The sequence below is a fragment of the Erinaceus europaeus genome, chromosome 16, assembly GCF_950295315.1.
Source record: "Erinaceus europaeus chromosome 16, mEriEur2.1, whole genome shotgun sequence".
NCBI classification, from domain to species: Eukaryota; Metazoa; Chordata; class Mammalia; order Eulipotyphla; family Erinaceidae; genus Erinaceus; species Erinaceus europaeus.
In genome coordinates this window covers 8,241,009-8,266,081 of record NC_080177.1, presented here as the reverse complement: position 1 = coordinate 8,266,081, position 25,073 = coordinate 8,241,009, and the positions used below count along the sequence as shown (strand labels likewise).

General features: G+C 43.8%; 1 protein-coding gene across 4 annotated transcripts in view; it reads right to left on the bottom strand.

The window, feature by feature from the left end:
• The window catches only part of ICE2 (interactor of little elongation complex ELL subunit 2), a 68,150-nt gene that overhangs the window by 7,504 nt on the left and 35,573 nt on the right, over window positions 1-25,073 (bottom strand). For all 4 annotated transcript variants that reach the window (XM_007533863.3, XM_060174408.1, XM_060174407.1 and 1 more), the window contains 4 exons: window positions 24,545-24,720; window positions 19,596-19,725; window positions 3,057-3,141; window positions 620-670 (listed from right to left, as the gene is read on the bottom strand). In XM_007533863.3, the coding sequence (XP_007533925.3) occupies window positions 620-670; window positions 3,057-3,141; window positions 19,596-19,725; window positions 24,545-24,720 (442 nt within the window). The remainder of the gene's footprint in view (window positions 1-619; window positions 671-3,056; window positions 3,142-19,595; window positions 19,726-24,544; window positions 24,721-25,073) is intronic.

Here is a 25,073-nt window from a genome sequence, read left to right as displayed (position 1 = left end):
TAACAGCTTAGCAAGTGTAAGGACGCAGTGCAGCAGGGGATGCGGAGGGTTAAGCGAGGCCATCGGAAGTGGAAAACGTTGAGAAGGTAACAACTGTCCCCTTCACAGCCTCCAGAAAGAACCAGTCAGGCTGAAGCCACAGTGAAAATGATTTCAGGTTTCTGACTTCTAGAAATGTAAGCTTGTGTTGTTTTCAGTCATTAAGTTTATGGTAATTTTCCACCGTGGCAGTAAGAAGTCAACACGGTATTATAGAAAATTACAGTCACAGGGGTGGGGGTAGAGAGCATAACGGTTATGCAAAGAGACTCTCATGCTTGAGGCTCCAAGGTCCCAGGTTCAATCCTGTTCATCACCATAAGCCAGAGCTGAGTAGTGCTCTGGTAAAAAAAAAAAAAAAAAAGAAAGAAAGAAAAAAGAAAGACAAGAAAAAGAAAAAAGAAAGTGTAGTCACAGCTCATTAAAGTGAGAAGCTACTAACTTTGACACAATAGAAAAATCTACATACTCAGGTGTTCGTTGTTTTTCTATCTATCCATAGCAGGATGTATTCAGTCTCTCTGAATATTCATACAAGAAAATCAGACAGATCAATATAAGCTGTCCAAATACGGCTTACCTGATTAATTTCTTTAGAACATGTTGGAGGATGTTAAATAAACTTGCAATCCTGTTACATACAAGAAATTCACAGTTAAATGAGGAAAAAAACCCTTGCTTTTAACAATTCTAGCTCTTCAGCAAGACGTTCTTAACAACAAAAACAACAATGTAAAATAAAACATCTGCTTATCTCCAGCTGGATTTAACCAGACTGTTTACTTAACTTTTGCTTTTTCTGATTCATCTTCAGAATCATCAACTATTTCCCTAGTGTGCATTAGAGCAGTATAACGTTATCACCAATGCATACTCAAATTATAAAGCTTTCCAAGTGTCAAGAGGTCTTTCACAGAACTAACCTGCAGAAGACTTTTGTCTTTTACATAAATGGGAGAATCCACTTTCAGAGAAAGTAAGGAACCTTTTAAATGTGAGATGCCAAGAGTAGTATGTTGCAGGGTCGATCGTTTCCACATGCCCCTCCCCAGAGGCAAACCTCATAAGAGAAGTCGAGGTTGTAACGTACAAGCAAAGAGTTCTAGTCTGAATCTGGGACACTTCCAAAACCAGTAAGCCCTAAAGCTGGCACGCTAAGTAGTTAAACAACCAGAATAAGAGGATGGCTTCTCATCCTATATGGCAAGTAAAACATTAACTGCCAGAGCTGCTCAATCTAGCTCAGCTCTGCACGCTGGGCTTTCCCTCATATATAAGCTGGTGATGATACTGGGCTGTTGGAAAATCATGATGTGTTTTTCTTTTCTTTTCTTTTTTTTCTGGCCATTTCCCCACTTTATTGGACAGGAAAGAGAGAAACTGAGAGGGCAGGGGGAGAGAGAGAAGGAGACAGACAGACCCCTGCAGACCTGTTTCGCCACTTGTGAAGCATTCCCTGCAGGTGGGGAGCTGGGGGCTCAGCGTGTTATATAAGTATGTATGTACGTATGTATGTACGTATATATGTATGTACGTATGTATGTATTTTCCCTTTTGTTGCCCTTGTTTTTATTGTCGTTGTAGTTATTATTGTTGTTGTTATTGATGTTGTCATTGTTAGAGAGGGGGAGAGAGAGATAGGGGGAGAGAGCAGGACCTGCTTCACCACTTGACTCCCCTGCTGGTGGGAAGCCGGGGGCTTGAACCTGGATCCTTTCACGGGTCCTTGTGCTTTGCGCCACGTGCCCGAACCCCGTGTTTTCTCTGCATAAACGCATCATGACCATTCTGACAGCCCAGTATCTACGGTTCCCTCAGCTGTCCCCAGAAAGCTGTGAGGTGCAAGTTAGAAAACATTCATCAGTCACCTCCCCTTGCTTCGGGGGCAGCTGGAGCTTGAATACAATGGATTCATTTCATTCTGAGGTGCTGCACCTGGCAGAAGAACAAACTTAGAAGTCAGCGGATCTAAATGAGCACTAGAACTCTCAGAGCTGAGTCTGTGCGTCTGTCTGTCCTGTTCCCTGCCATCCTTGTGAAGGAGAACAGTGGATGGTCCTGGGCGAACCTCCAAGCCCATTCTCTTGTTCTAGCCACCTCTGTCTTAAGTCGAAAGGCTGGAGGTGCTGGCATTAGTTCCAATCTCAGGATAGAAATGTTTGACAAGGATGAGTCACAAATTGGGTGGCTGGGGCCAGCCGGTAGCGCAGTGGGTTAAGCGCACATGGTGCAAAGCACACAGACTGGCGTTAAGGATCCGGGTTCGAGCCCCCAGATCGCCACCGGCAGGGGAGTCAAGTGGTGAAGCAGGTCTGCAGGTGTCTATCTCTCTCTCTCCCCCTCTCTAACAATGACGACATCAATAACAACAACAATAAAAAACAACAAGGGCAACAAAAGGGAAAATAAATACGTACATACTTATAACATGCTGAGCCCCCAGCTCTTCACCTGCAGGGGGGAAAGGCTTCACAAGTGGTGAAACAGGTCTGTAGGGGTCTGTCTTTCTCTTTTCTTCTCAGTGAGCAAGTCTGCAAGTGTCTTTCTCTCTTCCTCTCTGTCTGCCCCTCCTCTCTCCATTGCTCTCTGTCCTATCCAGCAACAATGGCAGCAACAACAACAACAACAACAATAAACAACAAGGGCAACAAAAGGGAAAAAACAGCCTCTAGGAGCAGTGGATTTGTAGTGCAGGCACTGAGCCCCAGCAATAACCCTGGAGACAAAAAAAAAGGGGGGGGGTAGGGGTAGGGGAGAGTCTTAATGTACAAAAGAGCAAAATGACATCAAAAACAAAGGCAGTACATCAAAAACAAAGGCAGTGGTGGAACATATACTTCCCATCAATATATATATATATATATATATATATATATATATATATATATATATATATATATATATATATATATATATTCAAAATAAATGAGTTAAGCAAACCCACATTTAGGAATAGAGTAAATGAGTGATTGCGTTGGCATGCTTTAAAATTCCGACCACGAAGCAAGCTTTCTTACTTGAGTGCCGGAAGCTTCTCTTTTACTTCCTCCGATGTAATTTCTTCTAGCAGGAAAAGTTTTGAAGTAAATGCATCAATATGTCCTAAAATAAAATGGCAAACTTGAAAAGGATAACTGCAATATTAAAAAAAAAAAAAAGAAAAAAGAAAGAGAGAGAGAGTAGGCAGGTTTATCCAGTCACTCTAAAGGTAATGTCAGCAAAACTGATAATCAACACTGATAATTTTATTATAAAAAAGAGAAATGCCTTTTGTTACACTTATTAAGTAAAATATTTTAAAAGGATGCTAAAAGTCTGATTATAAAAGATATGTACTATTTCTAAAGTATTTGATGGATCTAGAGTTGTTTCTGTGCTTATACATACACACACAGATGATCTGAGCCCCAAATTTAAGGATTATTAAGACATTTGTGTTTCTAATTCTTACAAAAGTTGCATTTCAACAGGGATTAAATATTTAGAGAAGTATGTATCTAGGTAGATTATGTAAATATATATATAGGGCATACTCTACATATCTTGGCTGTTGCAACAAAACAGACAAAATCCAGCTAAATTTACAACCATCGACATATGGAAACAACTTAAGCGTTTATAAGTGGATAAATGAAGGAAATTATATCTGCTTGGTCATGGATAAGAAAGGCACCTATGCATTTCTGACAACACGGATGGACTTTGAGGAATTATGCAGTGAGTTAAGCCAAGCCAGGTAACTATAGCATGGTGTCACTTACATTATGGCAAAGCCAGACTCACAGAAATAGAGTAGGAAAGTGATTATCAAGAAGTGGGGCTGGGAGAAGTGGGGAGAGGTAGGTGAGAGGGTGTAAATTTCCGCTATAGAATGAAGAAGATCTGATGTGTGATTGGATACTAGTGTTGATGACACCGAACTGTACAACTAAAATCTGAGGAGAGTCGATTTTAAATGTTCTTGGATACCAGACGATCTCACTTACCTGTGACACTTAAGAAGCAAAGGGAAGGGGGGGAAACCATGAGATGAGAATGGAGTGGGTGTGGTGTGTGGCACCACAGCAAAGGCCTCTGGGGGGAGGGGAGGGCCAGAGAGGGATCTAGAGCCCGACATCCTGAGGTGGAAAAGGCAGGCAGTTGGGGCTGAGTGTTTTACAGGCATCTACCAAGAAAAATTGGACCCATGTGCCAACAACTGTACTGCAAACTATGGACCCCCCCCAATAAAATGGAAACAAATTTTATTCTTTTCTTTTGCCTGCAGGGTTATTGCTGGGGCTCGGTGCCAACACTACGAAGGTCATTTTTTTCCATTTTTGTTGTTGTTGGATAGGACAGAGAGAAAATGAGAGAGATGGGGAAGACAGAGAGGGAGAGAGAAAGACAGACACCTGCAGACCTGCTTCGCTTGTGTTGGGGAGCCGGGGGCTCGAACCGGGATCTTTGTGCTTGCATTATGTGTGCTTAACCTGGTGTGTTACTGCCTGGCCCCCCCCGATTTTATTTTCTTTTCTTGCTTCTAGGGTTTTATCGCTGGGGCTTGGTGCCTACTCTATAAATCCACTGTTCCTGTGGCCATTTATTTCAATTTTTTTCCTTTTTTTTGGGGGGGGGGGTGTAGGACAGAGAGAAATTGAGAGAGGAGGAGAATACAGAGAAAGAGAAAGATAGTCACCTGCAGACCTGCTTCACCGCTTCTGAAGCAACCCCTTTGCAGGTGGGGAATTGGGGGCTCGAACTGAGATCCTTGCACAAAATCTTTTTCTTAAAGTTCTCATCCTCCTCTCCCCTCCCAACGAAAAAAGAAGAAAAATAACATATGTGAGGTGACAAATGCCTTAATTAACAAGATGGAAATATTTTTTTTCACAGCAGATATCATTGTGAGGCATATTTGAAAAATTCAACAAATTTGAATTTTTTTTCAGTTATACCTAAGTAAAGCTACAGAAGCATCATTAAAGAAAAAAAAAATTTTATGGGGGCCAGGCAGTATCGCACCAGGTTAAGTGCACATAGTACAAAGCACAAGGACCAGCATAAGGATCTCCGTTGGAGCCACTGGTTCCCCACGTGTGTGTGTGTGTGGGGGGGGGGGGGTGTCACTTCACAGGCGGTGAAGCAGGTCTGCAGGTGTCTGTCTTTCTCTCCCCATCTCTGAATTCCCCTCCTCTCTCCATTTCTCTCTGTCCTATCCAATAACAACAACAACGGCAACAATAACAATAACGACGACAATAACAAAGGTAACAAAATGGGAAAAAATGGCCTCCAGGAGCAGTGGATTCGTAGTGCAGGCACTGAGCCCCGGCAATAACCCTGGAGGCAATAAAATAAAATAAAATAAACATTTTATCTGTTTGTTTATACTGTACAGAGACAGAGAGAAACCGAGAGAGTAGAGAGGAGGAGGAGGGAGGGAGAGAGAGAGAGAACAAGAGAGACCTGCAGCCCTGCTTCTCCCCTTGTGAAGCTTCCCTCCTGTAGGTGGGGACTGGGGGCCTGAACCCAGGTCCTTGAGCTCTGTAATGTGTGCACACAACCTGGTGTGCGACTGCCTGGCCCTCTAAACATCACTCTTTTAAATGATATTTTATATTATATTTTTCTGGGGAGGAAAGAGCCAGAGAAACTGGGAGGGAGGGGGAGCAGTACTGCTTTACCCTCACGAAACTTTCTCTCTGTCGGGGACAGGGGTTTGAACCCAGGTCTCACATGGTAACACGTGACTGCTATGGAGTGCAATATCATCTGGCTCCCGGCTTACTTTTAATTAACACAAATTCCGATCTTTCCTACTGTTAAAAAGATATCTGCCCAGTGGTCTGGGAGGTGGTACAGTGGCTAAAGCACTGGACTCTCAAGCATGAGGTTCTTGAGTTCAATCCCCAGCAGCACATGTACCAGAGTGATGTCTGGTTCTTTCCCTCTCTTTCCTCCTATAGTCTTCATGAATAAATAAATAAATAAAATCTTAAGGGAAAAAAAAAAAAGAGATCCGTCCGCTAAAGGGTTTGCTTTCTTAAAAATATGACATAATTCTAGAATCCCAGGAAAACAAAAATCACAAAATAATTTGCTATTTTAAAAAGTGACGAGCCTTGTCCTACAACAGAACAGGTCACAATGCAACACCGGGGTCTTGAGATAGTGTCAGGAAAAGTGACAGACAGTCCTGGGGGTGGGGCAGTGGCACACCTAAGGACCTACCTACACAAGGGATATTTCAGGAGTGGTGAACCAGTACTATGGGCCTCTCTCTTCCTCTCTCTCCCCCCCACTTCCCTCTCAATTTCTCTGACTCTATCCAAAAATAAATAAATAAGGAAAGAAAGAAAGGAGAAAGGGCAGTCTTGAGTTAAGTATTAGTATCTTATGTATTGGCCATCATCAGATGTCTCTGTTCCTGAATGACACTTTCAGACAGAAAGACAGGCCGACAGACAGCATCAAAGCTCTCTGACACAGTGTGGGCCAGGCTCAATTCTGGGTGGTGCCAATGGCAAAGCAGACACACTGTCCTGGTGAGCTGAGCTGAGAGGAAACCCAATGACCATAATGATCCTGGGTCCACACTCCCAGAGGGATAAAGAATAGGAAAGCTATCAGGGGCGGGGATGGGATAGGGAGTTCTGATGGTGGGAACTGTGTGGAGTTGTACCCCTCTTATCCTATGGTTTTGTCAATGTTTCCTTTTTTAAATAAAAATTAAAAAGAAACGAAGAAAAAAAAAAAAGCCATGCAATTGTGCCATGGTTTAAAGCCCAGCTAGTGACTCACCACTGTTAAAAGGCTATTTTAAAATAACTTCTGGTGTTCAGTTACTGGAACCTATTACCTAGAGTACGGATGTCAATCCTGGGGCAACAGAAACACACGCAGCTGACTACCTCATTCTCTTGCCTAGCCCCTTTGCAGGTCATCTGTTTTTGCGCCCGTACGAAGAGCCACACACACTTGACCAGATGACATTCCTCTGACACTACAAGCCCGGTTTTCCTAAGCCTATTTCTCATTTCCTATGCCAACTCGGAGTTTCATCTCTGCAGTTCTACTGCTCACTGTGTTTCCAGTAACAAAGATATACTTTAATGATTCAGTGAGGGTAGAAGGGGAATATTGAATACAATAAAATATTTTTAGACATTTACTAACTATCCCTTTGAAGAACCTCCTGGCTCTTACCTTTTTATAGACGTCTCAATGAAAAGCATTAAAGCTTACATAAAATAAGGCCAGTTAAAAATATCTCTATCCCTTTCTAAGTGCCTTCACGAAGAGTTTCTAAATCTCTCAACGTTGGAGCATTTTAGCCTTTGGGCCTCCACTCAGTTATATGTTGCTTGAGGTATTTTTTGCTTCGGTCCTTGGGGAGGCTGCCCAAGGCTGGATTGGTAAGAGCTTCCCAGAAACTGCCTTTCAGCCACAAGCAAGTCTTTTTTTTTTTTTTTTTTGCATGTCATCATGAGCTATACAATTTGTTTTTTCATGTGAGCCAAGGCTGGAGAGCAACGCTTTATATAGTAGAAAGCACCCTTTCACACACGCACATGCCTACATGCAGACAGACAGTCAGGCCTTGCTTTAAACTGTTTGGTGATGATGATGAAAAGTTAGCAGGAACTATACAAGGATCTTCAACAATTAATTGTGTGTGTGGGGGGGGGGGAGAGGGCGATTAGACTGTTGCACTCTCTCTAAAGTGTTTCATAAAAATATTACAAATTCGGGAGTCAGGTGGTAGCACAGTGGATTAAGCGCACGTGGCGCAAAGCGCAAGGACTGGCTCAAGGATCCCGGTTCAAGCCCCGGCTCCCCACCTGCAGGAGAGTGGCTTTACAGGTGGTGAAGCAGGTCTGCAGGTGTCTGTCTTTCTCTCCCCATCTCTGTCTTCCCCTCCTCTTTCCATTTCTCTCTGTCCTGTCTAACAACAACATAAATAACAACAATAACTACAACAACAATAAAAAAAAAACAAGGGCAACAAAAAGGAAAATAAGTAAATATAAAAAAATTTTTTAAATATTACAAATTCTCTGTTAGAAATGTGTAAAGACAAACAGCAAAACATCACAGTTATTTAGTGCACTATGATTGAAACATGAATGTAGTGAGAATTAAAGTATCTTACTTGCTTATATTATAATTCATAACTTTTTCTTTTTTAACCAGAGCACTGTTTGTCTCTGGCTTATGGTGGTGCAGGGAATCGAACCTGGGACTTTGGAGCCTCAGGAATGACAATCTCTTTATATAACCATTATGCTATCTAGCCCACCCCTTACTTGATTATAGAAAGTTTATCAAAAGCAGTCTGGACAGTCTTTGGTCCTTCTTTGGGAACTGCTTATGACAGGATGCAAGGCCCTTTTCTCTGCCCTGTTAAAGCCTCGTTCACTCTTCTGCATTAGGATCGGCCTCTGCAGTTTTAGTGTCATTCAATCTCTCTGAAGAGTTGCTTCAGTGCAAATGTCAATGCCACTTCGCTTCGCTCGTTTATACGGTGAGCCTGCCCTTCCCACGTCGCTCTGGAGGCCAGCTGCAGTCTTAGGGACAACTGCTCCGATATGCCTACTGACTTCACTTCCCGTCTTACCGCTTTTGTTTCTTTGCTGTGCTTCACTTCCTTCTCTAGACTAGGCGCTGAATAAAACGTCAAGGATTTGCTGCTGTGAAAACAGGAGGGAGCAGGTACACACTTCCTTTGCTGTGTATGTTAACTCTCTTTTTCAGCCACCAGGTTCCAGATGCTACTGTGATACCAATCAAACTTCCCTGGACAGATGAGCCCACCAATGTGTTTTGGAGCTCTGCTTCCCCAGAGCCCTGCCCCACTAGGGATAAAGAAAGATAGGCTTGGAGTATGGATCGACCTGTCAATGCCCATGTTCAGCTGGGAAGCAATTACAGAAGCCAGACCTTCCACCTTCTGCACCCCACAATGACCCTGGGTCCATATTCCCAGAGGGATAAAGAATAGGAAAGTTATTAGGGGAAGAGATGGGATACGGAGTTCTGGTGGTAGGAATTGTACCCCTCTTATCCTATGGTCTTGTCAGTATTTCCATTTTATAAAAAAAAAAAAAAAGCCAGGTAAGGAACACTGGTAAGTGTTGTATGTTAGAGGACAAAAAGGGAGAATTGCAGGAGCTAAATCAGGGTTCACCAATGAGAGAGACGTGGCAGCACTGAATCTGACCCCTGTGAGGGAGTCCCCAGGTGTGGTGAGTCCCTGGAAGGACTCCTTATACAGCTGTCCTCAGTGAGAACATTCATTACAATGGAAAGGGTATTGATAAGAAAATCTCTATTGCCGGGATAGCCTGAGGGTGCTTCTTCCGGAGCTAGTGCTCTCTGGGTTGGAGAGAACTCAACTGGAGCTGATCTAGGCTGCTGCGTGGGAGAGGGATCAGGAACTCATGCCGCACCAACTTCGCAGGAGATACACTCTGAAACTCTCGGAGCCGGAAAGCAATTTCCAAGTGTCTTTAATCAGAAGAGCAGCTGTTTTTATACTCTCCAAAGTAGGGTGGAAACAGGATGTGATATAGAGAGGGTGGAGAGAAAAGTGACTGGTGAAAATCAGAGTGTGACAAGGAGGGGGCGGAGCAGGTGAGAATCCTATCACTGAACCACCAATGCCCTGGAGGGAGGGTGGTCCTTGTTAACAGTGGTTATGTAAATAGAATAGTGTTAAGCAGAAGCCAGTCATCACCAAGACTGGGGATATTCCTCCACTCGTGCTGACGGCTCTATCTTAGCCGACTGGGCTTCAGCGAATGACCACTCCCTATTATATGATCCCAAACAGCCAGGCTCTTTTCACAGTGCTAGATGGAATAAAGACTCGTCACCCGATCCTTGCTGGATTAGCACAGTCAACGGCCAAGCCTTTCCCGCTACGAGACAAGTTCTCAAGATCTTCCCGCACAGTCATCACCGCCCAGCTATCATCCACATTGGTCTCCAGCTCCCACTGATTCTGTGCTCGGAGAAACTAAGATGGAACTTTCGGAAAGCAAACTGGCGTCTGTTCAGTGATCTTACCAACAAATCTATTCCTGTAATTCCAATTAACTCTATCCCCTCTGAAGATTCCTACAGGCGCTTCCGCCAAGCCATCTTCAAAGCAGCTTCCCAAGCCATTCCTCGTGGGAGACGTGCTAACTACACGTCTGGTCTTGATGCTGAATGCGAGCAACTACTAAAGCAGTATGATGAGTCGGGCGACCCAGATGTGGCTGACCATCTCATTGCCTCCCTGGATGCAGCACGCCAAGCCCGCTGGCAACAACTCACGGAAAGTCTGAACTTCACCCACTCAGGTAGGAAGGCCTGGAAGCTTCTTCACAGACTGGGTGCCGGTAGCCAAACCCCTCCCGTCTCCCATCCTCCCGTATCTCCAAACTCAGTGGCCAGTCACCTAACTCAAGTTGGACGTGCTAAGATCGACCCAGTCTGGAAAAGAGAAATTTCCCATGAGTGGTCATCCCACTTCCGGTTATCTTGTCCATCTCCAAAAATCTCTCTCTTTACACTGTCTGAACTGGAAGACGCTTTGAAGAGGGTTAAACCGGGAACAGCTGCTGGCTATGATAACATCACCCCAGAACTCATTCTTAACCTGGGTCCCGCGGCAAAGAAGTGGCTCGCTTCATTCCTGTCCCACATCCTGGAATCTGAGTCTATGCCCAAAGTTTGGCGTTGTGCGAAGATTATAGCGGTTTTGAAACCAAAGAAAGACCCAACACTGGCCGCCAGCTATAGACCAATTTCTCTCCTCTCCATGTGTTACAAACTCCTTGAGAGGCTGCTTCTGTCACGTATTTCTCATCTTACAGAGAAATTCCTATCACCCGCCCAGGCTAGTTTCCGCGCAGGAAGATCTACCTACGAACAAGCCCTGGCCCTCTCAACTTACATTGAAAATGGATTCCAGAAGAATTTAAAGACGGGTGCTGTCTTTGTTGATCTCACAGCAGCCTATGACACGGTCTGGCACCTTGGTCTCCTGATCAAGATCTCAAGATGCCTGCCTCCATGGGTGGCCAACACTATATCGTTTCTTCTCCAAAACAGAAGATTCTGGGTGGAGACTTGTCTCAAGATGGCCTCAGATGGAGACTTGTCTCAAGTGGCCTCCCTCAGGGCTCTGTTCTGGCTCCTACGCTATTTAATATTTACATCAATGACCTCCGAGAAACTTCTTCAAGGAAGTTCATCTACGCCGATGACATCTGCTGTGCAACTCAGGCATCCAAGTTCGACATCCTCGAGGAAACACTCACGAAAGACATGTCTCTGAGATCTGATTACTGTAAAAAATGGCGACTAATCCCTAGCACTGCAAAAATGACATCATCTGTTTTCCATCTACACCATGCCTCGGCCTCGCGTGAGCTTAATGTGCAGCTTGGCGATACGAGAATCCGGCATGAAGCCCAGCCAGTCTATCTTGGTGTTACTCTCGATCGCACTCTGTCATTTCACGAACATCTCATAAAAACTGCAGCAAAGGTGGGCGCGAGGAATCACATCATTGCAAGACTGGCCAGCTCCTCATGGGGCGCGAGCGCTTCCACACTACGATCATCATCTCTGGCATTATGCTATTCCACTGCAGAATACTGTGCCCCAGTATGGTTCCGTAGCCCCCATGTCCACTTGGTCGATTCCAAATTATATTCCTCCATGAGGATAATTTCTGGAACCATCCGTTCCACCCCAGTTCCATGGCTGCCAGTTCTTAGCAACATTGCCCCGCCAGATTCGTCGGGATGCAGCATCATCTAAGTTCATTTCCCACGTCTACGCTCGACCGGACCTGCCAATATACGCGGATATCTTCGCCCACCCTGTCCAACGCTTGACGTCTCGTCACCCAATCTGGTCCCCTACGCCTACACTGAACTTCTCTGTTCCAGTCTCTTGGAAACAGAGCTGGCAGTCAGCTGAGGTAAAGAACAAACACCTCATCACAGACCCCTGCAAGCGTCAACCCAGCTTTGACCTAGCACGTTATGATCGGGCCCTCCTCAATCGCTATCGAACAGGCCATGGCCGGTGCACCGCTATGTTCCATCGCTGGGGAGCCAGAGACGACCCGAACTGCCCCTGCGGCTACAGACAGACTATGACCCACATAGTCAACGACTGCCACCTCTCCAGATTCAAAGGAGGTCTGGAAACTTTACATCAGGCTCAACCTGATGCTGTTGACTGGCTTCGGAAGAAGGGCAAACGCTAGAAGAAGAAGAAGCAGAAGCCAGGGGGAGCTGGCATACTATCCAACACTCTATACATCACGCAGAGGAATGAGAGCCAGAATACATAAAGAGCTCACCAACAACAAAAAGGCCAACAGTCATTAGTGGGGTGGGGTGGGGCAGAATCTTCACCAAAGATCCAAAGGGCCAACAAACGTTAAAAAAAAAAAATGCTCCAAGTCACCAATGATCAGAGAAACACAAATAAAGGCGACGTTACATATGTGAGAATGGCACAAATTTGAAAAGTCAGAAAGGGCGGGGCTACGGAGCAGCAGCAACTGTGTTTCTCTCCTCTCCTCTCCACTTCTGGGTCAAAATTGCTTGGTACCGGAACATGAATAGACACACTGACCAGTGGAATAGAACTGAGAGCCTGTAAGTAAGCCCACATACCTATGGACATCTAATCTTTGACAAAGGTGCCCAGACTATTCAATGGGGAAAGCAGAGTCTCTTTGACAAATGGTGTTGAAAAAAATGGGTTGAAACATGTGGAAGAATGAAACTGAACCACTGTATTTCACCAAATGCAAAAGTACATTCCAAGTGGATCAAGGACTTGGATGTTAGACCACAAACTATCAGATACTTAGAGGAAAAATATTGGCAGAACTTTTTTCCACATAAATTTTAAAGACATCTTCAATGCAATGAATCCAATTACAAAGAAGACTTAGGCAAGTATAAAACTATGGGACTACATCAAATTAAAAAGCTTCTGCACAGCTAAAGAAACCACTACCCAAACCAAGAGACCCCTCACAGAATGGGAGAAGATCTTTACATGCCATACACCAGACAAGAGGCTAATAACCAAAATATATAAAGAGTTTACCAAACTCAACATGAAAACAAATAACCCCATCCAAAAATGGGGAGAGGACATAGACAGAATATTCACCACAGGAGAGATCCAAAAGGCTGAGAAACACATGAAAAAATGTTCCAAGTCTTTGATTGTCAGAGAAATGCAAATAAAGACGTGATATCACTCCACTCCTGTAAGAATGTCATGCATCAGAAAAGGTAACAGCAGCAAATGCTGGAGAGGGTGTGGGGTCAAAGGAACCCTCCTACACTGCTGGTGGGAATGTCAATTGGTCCATCCTCTGTGGAGAACAGTCTGGAGAACTCTCAGAAGGCTAAAAATGGACCTACCCTATGACCCTGCAATTCCTCTCCTGGGGCTATATCCTAAGGAACCCAACACACCCATCCAAAAAGATCTGTGTACACATATGTTCATAGCAGCACAAGTTGTAATCGCCAAAGCCTGGAAGCAACCCAGGTGTCCAACAACAGATGAGTGGCTGAGCAAGTTGTGGTCTATATACACAATGGAATACTACTCGGCTGTAAAAAACGGTGACTTCACCGTGTTCAGCCGATCTTGGATGGACCTTGAAAAATTCATGTTAAGTGAAGTAAGTCAGAAACAGAAGGATGAATATGGGATGATCTCACGCTCAGGCCGAAGCTGAAAAACAAGATCAGAAGAGAGAACACAAGGAGAACCTGAACTGGAGTTGGCGTATCGCACCCAAGCAAAAGACATCTTCAATGCAATGAATCCAATTACAAAGAAGACTTAGGCAAGTATAAAACTATGGGACTACATCAAATTAAAAAGCTTCTGCAAATATAAAACTATGGGACTACATCAAATTAAAAAGCTTCTGCACAGCTAAAGAAACCACTACCCAAACCAAGAGACCCCTCACAGAATGGGAGAAGATCTTTACATGCCATACACCAGACAAGAGGCTAATAACCAAAATATATAAAGAGTTTACCAAACTCAACAAGAAAACAAATAACCCCATCCAAAAATGGGGAGAGGACATAGACAGAATATTCACCACAGGAGAGATCCTGGGGTGTGGGGAGGGGGGAAGAGTACAGGTCCAAAAAGGATGACAGAGGACCCAGTGGGGGTTGTATTATTATATGGAAAAAGAAGAAATGCTAGGCATGTACAAACTATTGTATTTACTGTGGACTGTAAAACACTAACTCCCCAATGAAGAAAGAAAAAAGAAAAGCCAGAAACACCGACTGCTAGAGAGGCTGCCGGGAGAAAGGGACTTGCCCATGTTGCTGACGGGGCTGTAAACTGGATCACCCGCTATGGAAACCAGTCTGAGGACTCTCTAGAAAGGGACCAGGGAAAGCAAAGACACCTCTCCAAAAAGACTTATGCAGCACACCAGTGCTCATAACAGCACATAGCAGTTTGCCATGGTCCCAGATTGGAAAGCAACTCAGATGCCAGCAGTAGATGCACGGCTAAGAAAGTTGCGGTACACATACACAACAGAGTTAGAAACAATGAGATCAACTAACTCTTTTTGCGACATCAAGGTCAGAACTTGAACGCACTGGGGCCAGGTGGTGGCGCACCTGGTTGAGTCCACGCGTTACAATGCGGAAGTTTTAAGCCCCTGGTCCCCACCTGCAGGGGGAAAGCTTTGCAAGTGGTAAAGCAGGGATGCAGGTGTCTCTCTCTTCCTCTCTGTCACCCCCTTCCCTCTCAATTTCTGGCTGTCTCTATACAATAAAGAAAGATAATTAAAAAAAAAGATCTTGAAACCTCATGTCAAGACAAGCCAGAAAGAGAAAGACCAATATGAAATGATCTCACTCAGAGATGGAACTTCAGAATAAAGGGCAGTGAGGGAGGACACACACTGAGACTTGGACTGGGTGCGGCGTATTACACCAAAGCAAAGGACTCTGGGGAAGGAGGGAGAGGGACAGGAGGAAGGGACATTGGGGGTCCTGGTGTGTCTCCTACACACCAATCAAGGGGAGATGAGGGATGTGTTTGTGTTAAGGACAACACTGGAAACCATTAACCCCACAATTTAAAAAGAAAAAAAGGGCGGGGCTGGGCAGTAGTGCAGAGGGTTAAGCGCACATGGTGTGAAGCACAAGGATTGGCCTAAGGGTCCTGGTTCAAGACCCCGGCTCCCCACCTGCAGGGGAGTCACTTCATAAGTGGTGAAGCAGGTCTGCAGGTGTCTATCTTTCTCTCCTCCTCTGTCTTCCCCTCCTCTTTCCATTTCTCTCTGTCCTATCCAACAACAAGGACAGCCATGACAATAATAATAACAACATTCAACTGTAAACAACAAGGGCAACAAAATGGGAAAAATAGCCCCAGAAGCAGTGGATTCGTAGTGCAGGCACTGAGTCCCAGCAATAACTGTGGAGGCAAAAAAAAAAAGTAAAAAAGAAAAAAAAAAATCCCTATTTTATTAGCAAAGCTGTGGCAGATTTAACAATAAAACTTACAAATGCAAAAAAAAAAAAAAAGGAAAGAAAAGGAAATCAGGAAAAGGCAAGGGCCTGGGGGTAGGTTAGAATTCAGGAGGATGTGGAGATTGGGTGGTGGGAATTGTGTGCAGTTGTACCCCTCCTACCTTATGGTTTTGTTAATTAATCCTTTCTTAAATAAAAAAAAATTTAAAAAAAGAATTCAGGAGGAAAGCAGGTGCAAGCTATGAGAGTCCTCAACGAGCTTGTTTGGGAAAGACAAAAATAATGTGGCAATGGACACTGGCGACAGCTGTGCACAGCTGTGACGTGTGGGAGGCCACTGAGCTGTGGAGTGTTTACACGGTGGTTAAGCTGGTAAATGTTGCTGCTTACACTTTACTACCATGACAATTTCATTATAAATAATATTAAGTCCTCCACTATTAAAAAGACACCAGATCTCTCCCTTTCCTCTCGATTTCTGCCTCTATCCAATAAATACATATAAAAAGGGGGGCTGCATGGTGGCGCACCTGGTTGAGTGCACATGCTACAAAATGCGCAAGGACCTGGGTTCAAAGGCCCGGTCACCACCTGCGGGGGGGGAGGGGGGAGCTTCGCAAGTGGTGAAGCAGTGCTGCGGAAGGATCTCTCTCTCTCTCTCTCCCTTTCTATCTTCCACTTCCCTCTTGACTTCTCTGACTCTATCAAATAAATGAGTCAATCAATCAATATTTAAAAGACATCAAGTCATATAGACAAAGAGCAAAGGGAGCTCCCACAGGAATATCTGCAAAGAAATAACTAGCTAAGGAATTTGAGAAAAACTACTGAAAGCCAGGGAAGAAAACAAACAAACAAACAAAAAACTGCATGATTTGATTCATATGTGGTACATAAAGGAGGGGAATCAAAGTGGGACTGGGGGGTTGCACACCTGGTAGAGCGCACACACTCCAGTGCACAGGGACCAGGGTTTAAGCCCCCAGCCCCCACCTGCAGGGGGGAAGCTTCACAAGCAACGAGGGGTTGCTGCAGGTCTGTGTGTCTCTCTATTTCTCGTTCTCTCTCCCTCTTAATTTCTCTCTGTCTCGACCCAATAAGTAAGTAAATATTTTTAAAGAAAAAAAATATCGAACTACTGAACTAAAATAAACCAGAGGGGACCAGGAGATAGCTTTGTACCTGGTATAGAGTACAAGTCTTATCAGGCATGAGATCTCTGGGTGGCACCTCAGGAGCCCGTGGGAGCATCATGGAAGCACTCAGGAGGTTCCAGGGATGGCAGAGCAGTGCTGGGCTCTCCCTCTCACTGTGTGTGAATGAAATAAATAAATAAAAAGGGTCCAGGAGACTACTCAGCTGTTTCATGTACGCTTGAGGCCCTGAGGTAAAGGGTGGGCTCCCGCTTAATACAACAGAAAATAAATAAGATAATAAATCACATAAGATTTTAGGCTAAAGGCCAAATGAGGTTACCAGAAAGGAAGAGGGTAGACAATTTCTGACAAAAACTGTGGAACATTTGAAGCACGTTAAGACAGAACAAATGATCTGCTTTGTGACCTGTAGCAACGTCACGAGCCGAAGGGAACAAAACACTAAACAATATCCTGCGGGTTTTACCTCGAGAATCAGAAAAATAGAAGAAACTGGAAGGAGGGGAGGAGTATAGAGAGAAAGACTGAATGAGAGAGGAACAGAATGAAAGGGAGGCAGGACTGATTCTAAGTGTACATTTAAACCCACATCTAGCAAAGTGTCACACAGGGACAAGTAACTTCTGTTGGACCTGTGATTTAGCTATGAAATGGCAATAATGAATTTTTTTTATTGCTAAGTAATTTACCAATATCCCCTTGAATTCTTGCCCATCTGTAGACATTCTCCTTTCGAGGTAAAATCGTTAAGTCTGAATTAAGGCAGGTGTAACTATAAAATAAAGAAACCACGTAATGAGCCACTTTATGGTCCCACCTGACATATAATTTATTTTAATTACTGCCAGTACTGCATACACTATAATGACAAACTGTGCTGTTTTCTATTCTATTTCTGGAGAGCAATTGTAATAAAAACTAACTAGGAGTCATTTTCTCCTGTACTTCCTCCTGTTGCAACATTTTCCTTGAAAGAATCACTTAACCCTGAAGAAACTTCCTAAACCCAAACAGATGCCATTAAGATAGCATTTCAAAACATCTGACCTCACTCATTCTCATCCACACAAAATAAAAACTACCCTCTCAACTACACACACACACACACACACACACACACACACACACTCCCCACAACTATAAAAGATTTAAGTTTCTACAGCAGGGTAGTGGTGCATTCATGAGGCTGTGGGTTCAAGACCCCAGGCCACAGGCCCGGCTGTATGGAGGAAGCTCCGTGCACACAGAACTCGTGCTGAAGGGCGCTCTCACTCTCACTCTCTTCCCTATTTATCTGTCTCTATATTAAAAAAAAAGAGAGAAAGAAAGAAAGAAAAAGTTTCTCTCACTCAATAGTTATCAGAGAAACCAAACAGTCACACTACTAAATTAAACTGAATGAGTGAGGAGCTGGGTCAGTGCACTTCACCACACCCAAGGCTGTGAGTTGGAGCCCCCGCTCCCCACCTCTAGACAGGAAGCTTCAAGAACTGTGAAACAGCTCTGCAGATGTCTCTCTCTCCTGCTCCTTTCTCAAATTCTCTGTTCAGAAATAAATAAATAAATAAATATGGCTGCCAGGAACAGCGGATTCATAGTGTAGGCACTAATCCCAGCAATAACCTGGTGGCAAAAACAAATCAATGACTTATTAGTGAATAGGACATTGGACAAGATATATATATATATTGTGTGTGTGTGTGTGTGTGTGTGTGTGTGAGAAAATGGGGCTTTATGCTTATGTGATCTTACCACTGAAGGTTACTTTTTCAGAGGAGAGGGGCATTTGTGCGCCAAAGCTTTTTTCTAGTGTGGCAGGACCTGGATTTAAATTTGGGTTGTGACCTTGGTAATGCAGGCACACTATCCAGGGCAGTCATATTTTTTATTTATTGCACTACAAAACCACTGCTCCTGGTAGCCTTTTTTTTTTTTTCCCCTTCTCTCTCTCTCTTTTCCCTCCATTTTTATATATTTATTTACTTATTCCCTTCTGTTGCCCTTGTTGTTTTATTGTTGTGGTTATTGATGTCATTGTTGGGTAGGACAGAGAGAAATGGAGAGAGGTGGGGAAGACAAAAAGGGGGAGAGAAAGAGAGACACCTACAGACCTGCTCACCGCCTGTGAAGGGACTCCCCTGCAGGTGGGAGCCGGGGGCTCGAACTGGGATCCTTATGCCGGTCCTTGCGCTTGGTGCCACGTGCGCTTAACCTGCTGCGCTACCACTCGACTCCCCCCACTCCATTTTTTTTTAATTGGATAGGACAGAGAGAAACTGACAGGGGAAGAGAAGATAGAGAGGGAGAGAGAAAGAGGGACACCAGCAGACCTGCTTCTGAACTTGTGAAGAGCTTCCCCCTGCAGGTGGAGAGTGGATGCTCGAACCCAGGTTCCAGTTAACCCACTTCTGGGCCCGTCCACCCCATCTCCTTTTCTCCCCTTGTATTTGATAGGGTGGATAAAAATAGAGAGGGAAGTGGCAGACAGAGAGACAGACACACCTGTAGCCCTGCTTCACCACTCCTAAAGCTTCCCTCCCGCAGCTGAGGCTGGGGAGCCTGAACCCTGGCCCCTGCACATGACAGCATGTGTGTTCATCTGGGTGTACTACCACTAAGTCCCTGAGTTATGATTTTAAGAAAATATTTTAAGCAAGTGCTCAAATTAATCCATTAGCCAATTAAAACACATTTAAAAAGAAGCTTGTTAACAGAATATCTATATTTTTTGTTAATCAAACTGGCTTTTAAATGTAGTGATGATGTTCACCGCTCACGTAGAGTTAAATGTATGTGGAACTATGGTAGTATGTATTTAGAAGGAGTTGAAATGGATAAGAAAGATGATATTCTCGAGTAAACTTACCGACATAAAACGCGCAGTTGGAATGCAGTAAACTTTCAGTCCATAAGCAGCAAAGTTCACTTTCTGTCAGGGCTTCCACTCCGTAACAAGCTTGATATTCCACTTTGGGGAGCACGGACACGGGGAATTGCTGTAATGCAATGGGGATGCTTTTAATTTACTGCTAAATTTTCTCATTCAGAATGCTTTCAGGTAACTTTATCTCACACGTTCAGATTCAGTGGGATGCAGACAGGAGGGTAGACATTTGAGCCCGATGAAAAGAAGTCTTAGTAGATGAGTAATTTGGTCAGGGATAAGAGGTATTAAGCCAAATGCCTCTTCACCACCACCTCCAGCCCAAATCAACAGACCTCTCTCCACATATGCACACGTCTTATCTATCAGGGAACGTGACAGATCCTGGGATCTAAGCTTATCAGATTTACTAGCCAAAAGGTTTAAAGCTAGATGCTGGGAAGTAATGACTATAGAATCTACTAATATTTCTAGTTTTAATAGTAGAGCCACAAATATAGACTGAAAAACGTTAAAGCCACTTTGCCCTTTTAAAGCACTGATGAGACTGTCTCTGGCTTAAGTACTCTTGTTTTGTTTCCAGTCTAAATTATGAGCCTTAGTACTACATTAACACCTGGGAGTGTCATTATCTTCAAGAATACAAAAGCTTCATTCCAGACACGGAGTAATTGACTGACTGTCCGTTTAGCGTTTATAGTCAGGATACGAAGCAGACTAAGTCAAACAGCCATATCCATGACTTGTCTGAAGGCGGCTATGTACGGATTTCATGACTGAGAAATACTTTGCTACCTGTGTTCACTGTGCTCATGTTATCTCATTTCTGTCAGTGAAAATTCTGCTCTTAACAGCAGTGTCTTCAATTCCAGCTGCAACAGGAGAAATACACGGTTTAAAGAACGTAAATGGATCCAGTTAAAGATTTTTGAAATTACACGATGCTATCATGCTGTATTTGAGAATGCTTCTTAAGTGTTTCAGAATTCCTGGTTTTTACAAATTGAATGGGTTATAGGAACACTGTGGTGGGCGGTAAGAACAATTCAAAACCGGTAACATTTCTGTTAATAATGGGTGGTTCAGGGATTCAGGCGGCAGCGCAGAGGATTAAGCGCATGAGGTGCAAAGCATAAGGATAACCGGTTGGAACCCCCAGGAGCCACCTGCATGCAGGTGGGGGTCGCTTCACAGGCAGTGAAGCAGGTATGCGGGTGTCTCTCTTTCTCTCCCCCTGTCTTTTCCTCCTCTCCATTTCTCTCTGTGCTAACAATGACATCAGTAACAACAACAGTAACTACAACAACAATGGAAAACAAGGGCAACAGAAGGGAAAATAAATAAATAAATAATCAGGGCTAGAGAAACAGCATAATGGCTCTGCAAAAAAAGACTTTGGCGCCTGAGGCTCTGAGGTCTCACAGGTTCACTCTCCAGCACTACCATAAGCTAGAGCTGAGCATCTGTCTCTCTCTCTCTGCATTAAAATAAGTGACTATTTTAAAAAACAGTAATGGGCGGCTCACATGTCTACATCAAAATGTTGTAAACCTAAGCCCAAAGCTACGTTCCTTAAATCTCAATGCGCACGTGAACCTGGTGATCTTGTTAACAGGCAGAATTTCAGTTGAAGATTAGTTCTGCATTTTATTTATTTATTCTTCTCATGACTGGAGCTTCAGGTTGACTTTTTCAGATAGAAAACAGAGACAGGACGGGGATGGGGGGGGGGGGATCAAAACTGCACACATGCAAGGCTGAGTTATTTCGCCCAAGCAGGGCTTGGCTTTTTAAAAAATTTTTTATTCTTTTTATTTGATAGGGACAGCTAGAAATCGAGAGGGAAGGAGGAGTTAGGGAGAGAGACAGAGAGACACCTGCACAGCAGGTGAGGACTGGGGACTTGAACCTGGGTCCTTGTGCACTGTAACATGTGCACTCAACCAGGTGCACCACCCCCTGACCCTGGCTTGGGATTTTTAACAAGCTGTTCTAGGTTCAGAACTTTGGATAAGAAGGGCCCTACACGATCTTAACAGTTCAAGTTAGAATGCTATTGCTACAGGTATTTATTTACTGCACGGTTAATTTCCAGCAACTTATAGCCTCCACGTGATTTATAGTCACCTATACCTTTAGCGCAGAGAGAAATCAAGAGATAAATGTCTTAGAGGACTAGGGCATCTGCTAAGAGACACAGTCAGTTTAGAGCAGAGTTGGAGAAAAAAAATTGATAGAAAGATCCCTTTATATTGAATCCTGAGTGGAGAGTACCTATTTTAAAAGTTTAAGATATTATTTCTGGACAAAAAGACTTTGGGGATTTTTCTTTGATGGTATTGCCCTATCAACAAAACCAAGTCTTAAGTCTGGTTCTAACATTTTTTTTTTTTTGGCCTCCAGGGTTATTGCTGGGGCTCGGTGCCTGCACCATGAATGCACTGCTCCTGGAGGCCATTTTTTTTTCCCTTTTTTGTTGCCCCCTTTTTTTTTTAATTGTTGTTATGGTTATTTTTACTATTGTTGTTATAGATGTCATTGTTGGATAGGACAGAGACAAATGGATAGAGGAGGGGAAGACAGAGAGGACGAGAGAAAGACACCTGCAAACCTGCTTCACCACCCGTGAAGTGACTCCCCTGCAGGTGGGGAGCTGGGGGCTTGAACCGGGATCCTTACGCTGGTCCTTGTGCTTAGCCCCACATGCGCCTAACCCGCTGCGCCACTGCCCGAAACCCTGGTTCTAACTTCTATACATATTCTACTACCATCTCCAGGAAGCCAGGGGAAAGGAGTCTAAAATGTTTACCTTACTGTTCCAAAAGTAAAATGAACACTGAAATTCAAGCCTTTTACATATATATATGTAATATATATATTACAATTTTTAAAAAAACAATTAATGTTTTTTAAATTTTTATTTATTATTTATTTATTTGATAGAGACAGCCAGAAATGTAGAGGAAAGGGGGTGACACAGAGAGAGGAGACAGAGAGACACTTCCAACACTGATTTACCACTCATGAAGCTTTCTCCCTGCAACTGAGGCCCAGGGGCTCAAACCTGGGTCCTTGTGCATTGTAACATGTGCGCTCAACCAGTGTGCCACCACCTGGCCCCCAACACTATATATTACTTGAAACAAATAATGAAAATAATAACCAACTAGTATCCTACGAGGTACATTCTATTTTTTCCTAACATCCAAAGCACAAATATTTAAATAACGGAGTTAAAATTTTGGAATAATACTTGAATATACAGTTCTTAGGAAATGTAGTGAACTAAGACAGGCTAGCAGATCATTCGGCGACTTGGTCTGGATCTCACAAAACTCAGTGGGCGCCAGCTTCAGCTGCTGGCTCAGATTAACCCTCTTACTTCACCGCCTGAGATCAGCTGCTGCTTTGAGTTGTCCTGTTTTAAGTTCTACTCTAATAAAGCAGAGCTTTGTTGAGGGAAAGTGACTGATCTTAAGAACTCAAATCTTAACTAGGATGACAGAGTTATAGAAGAAGCAAGGGAAAAGAAAGGGGAGATGAGGTTCTTGGATGCCAGAAAGTGTCGACCATTTTATTTATTTATTTATTTATTTTTTACTTGTTAACGAGTGTGTAGTATAACAAACTTATTCCTAATTTTTAATTGTTTATTCATTTGATAAGAGAGAGAGAAATGGAGAGGGGCTCAACCATGTGCGCCACTGCTCCACCCCCCTCCTTTTTTAAAGGTAGAGAGGAGAGAGGCAGAGAGAGAAAGAGACCAAATTTCCCCTCAGTGCAGTAGGGGCCAGGCTCAAGCCTGAGTAGTGAGCATGGAGAAGCAGCACGCTATCCAAGTAAGCTCTTTAACTGGCTGACAAAAACTTTTTGAACAGAAAATAATCAGTATCAAACCCTAAATAAAGTAAGAGAGTTGGGGGGGGGATGGGAGAAGGGAAGCAATCTGGCTTTCTGATCATCCTGGAAAGATTTTTTCACACAGATGTTAAAACCCACCTCTTAAAACTTGAACTTCTAAAATGAGTCAAGAAGAACCCCCCCCAAAAAAACAGAGAGAGAGTTCAAAAGTCATAATGGAGATTTAACGTCACACAGAGAACTCAAGACTGTGTGTCAGTCAAGTCCAAATTCTGGATGGTCTTGTTTTCATAAAGGTCACATGCACCACGCAAGAACCTTATTATAATGTTACTGCTGAACAGTTTTCCTCTATTAAAGAATGCTTTTGATATTTTACTGAGAGAAAAAAGACTCATCCCAGAAATACTTTTATACAAGCGATCAATATTAGCAAACTAAACTTCTGGGAGTCAGGCGGTAGCAGAGCGGGTTAAGTGCACGTGGCGGCACAAAGTGCAAGGACCAGCAGTGTATGGATCCCGGTTCGAGGCCCCGGCTCCCCGGCTGCAGGGGAGTCGCTTCACAGGCGGTGAAGCAGGTCTACAGGTGTCTGTTTTTCTCTCGCCCTCTCTGTCTTCTCCTCCTCTCTCCATTTCTCTCTGTCCTATCCAATAACAATGATGACATCAATAACAACAATAATAACTACAACAATAAAAGCAACAAGGGCAACAAAAGAGAATAAATAAATAAATATTAAAAAAAAGAAAAATTAAACTTCACAATAATGGCATTTTTAAAAAAACTTTTATGACCTTTATTTACTGTACAGAGACAGCCAGAAATCAAGAGGGAAGGGGGGCGATATAGACAGACAGAGAGCCACTCGCAGCACTGCTTCACCCGAGTGGTGAAAAGCTTTCACCCTGTGGGTGGGGGGCAGGGGGCTTGAACCGTGGGCCCTGAGCATTGCAACATGGGTGCTCAACCAGGTGCGCCACCACCCAGCCCCATAATAATGGCATTTTAATTATCTGATTATCTGCTCACCCCCTCACATAGCCTCGTTCCCCCGAGTAACAACTTACTCTTCTGATTTTCTTCCGCTTTTTGGAACGAGGTCTGGTCTCTACCCTCTGGACACTGCACCGCACAAGGAGCAACAGGTCTTGCAGGCTGAACAATTTGTAGACAAGATTTCCTTCCTGAGGAGCCGTATATTCTGAAGTATCTTCGACATAGTCCTGAAGCTCATACGGCAAGCCTTGGAAAATGATATTTCTCATTTGTATTGTAAAGCACATTAGCCCTTCCACAAACCAAGAAGAAGAAAAAAAAAAAATTCCATGATCCATGTTCAATCTTCTATCCAAGTTGGCCCTTATTACCATTTGTTTACTTACATCGCAATCTGTACCCAGAGCCTGAACCAAAGCTTTCCTTTAAGCTTCTACCTTCAATGTCATTAGAGAAAGTTTGATGTGATGAGTCACTGGGGTCAGGCAGTGACAGACTGAGCAGAGCACACATTACAGTGCACAAGGACCTAGGTTCAAGACCCTGGCCTCCATTTGTAGGGAAGGGAGCGTTACAAGCAGTGAAGCAGGGCTACAGGTG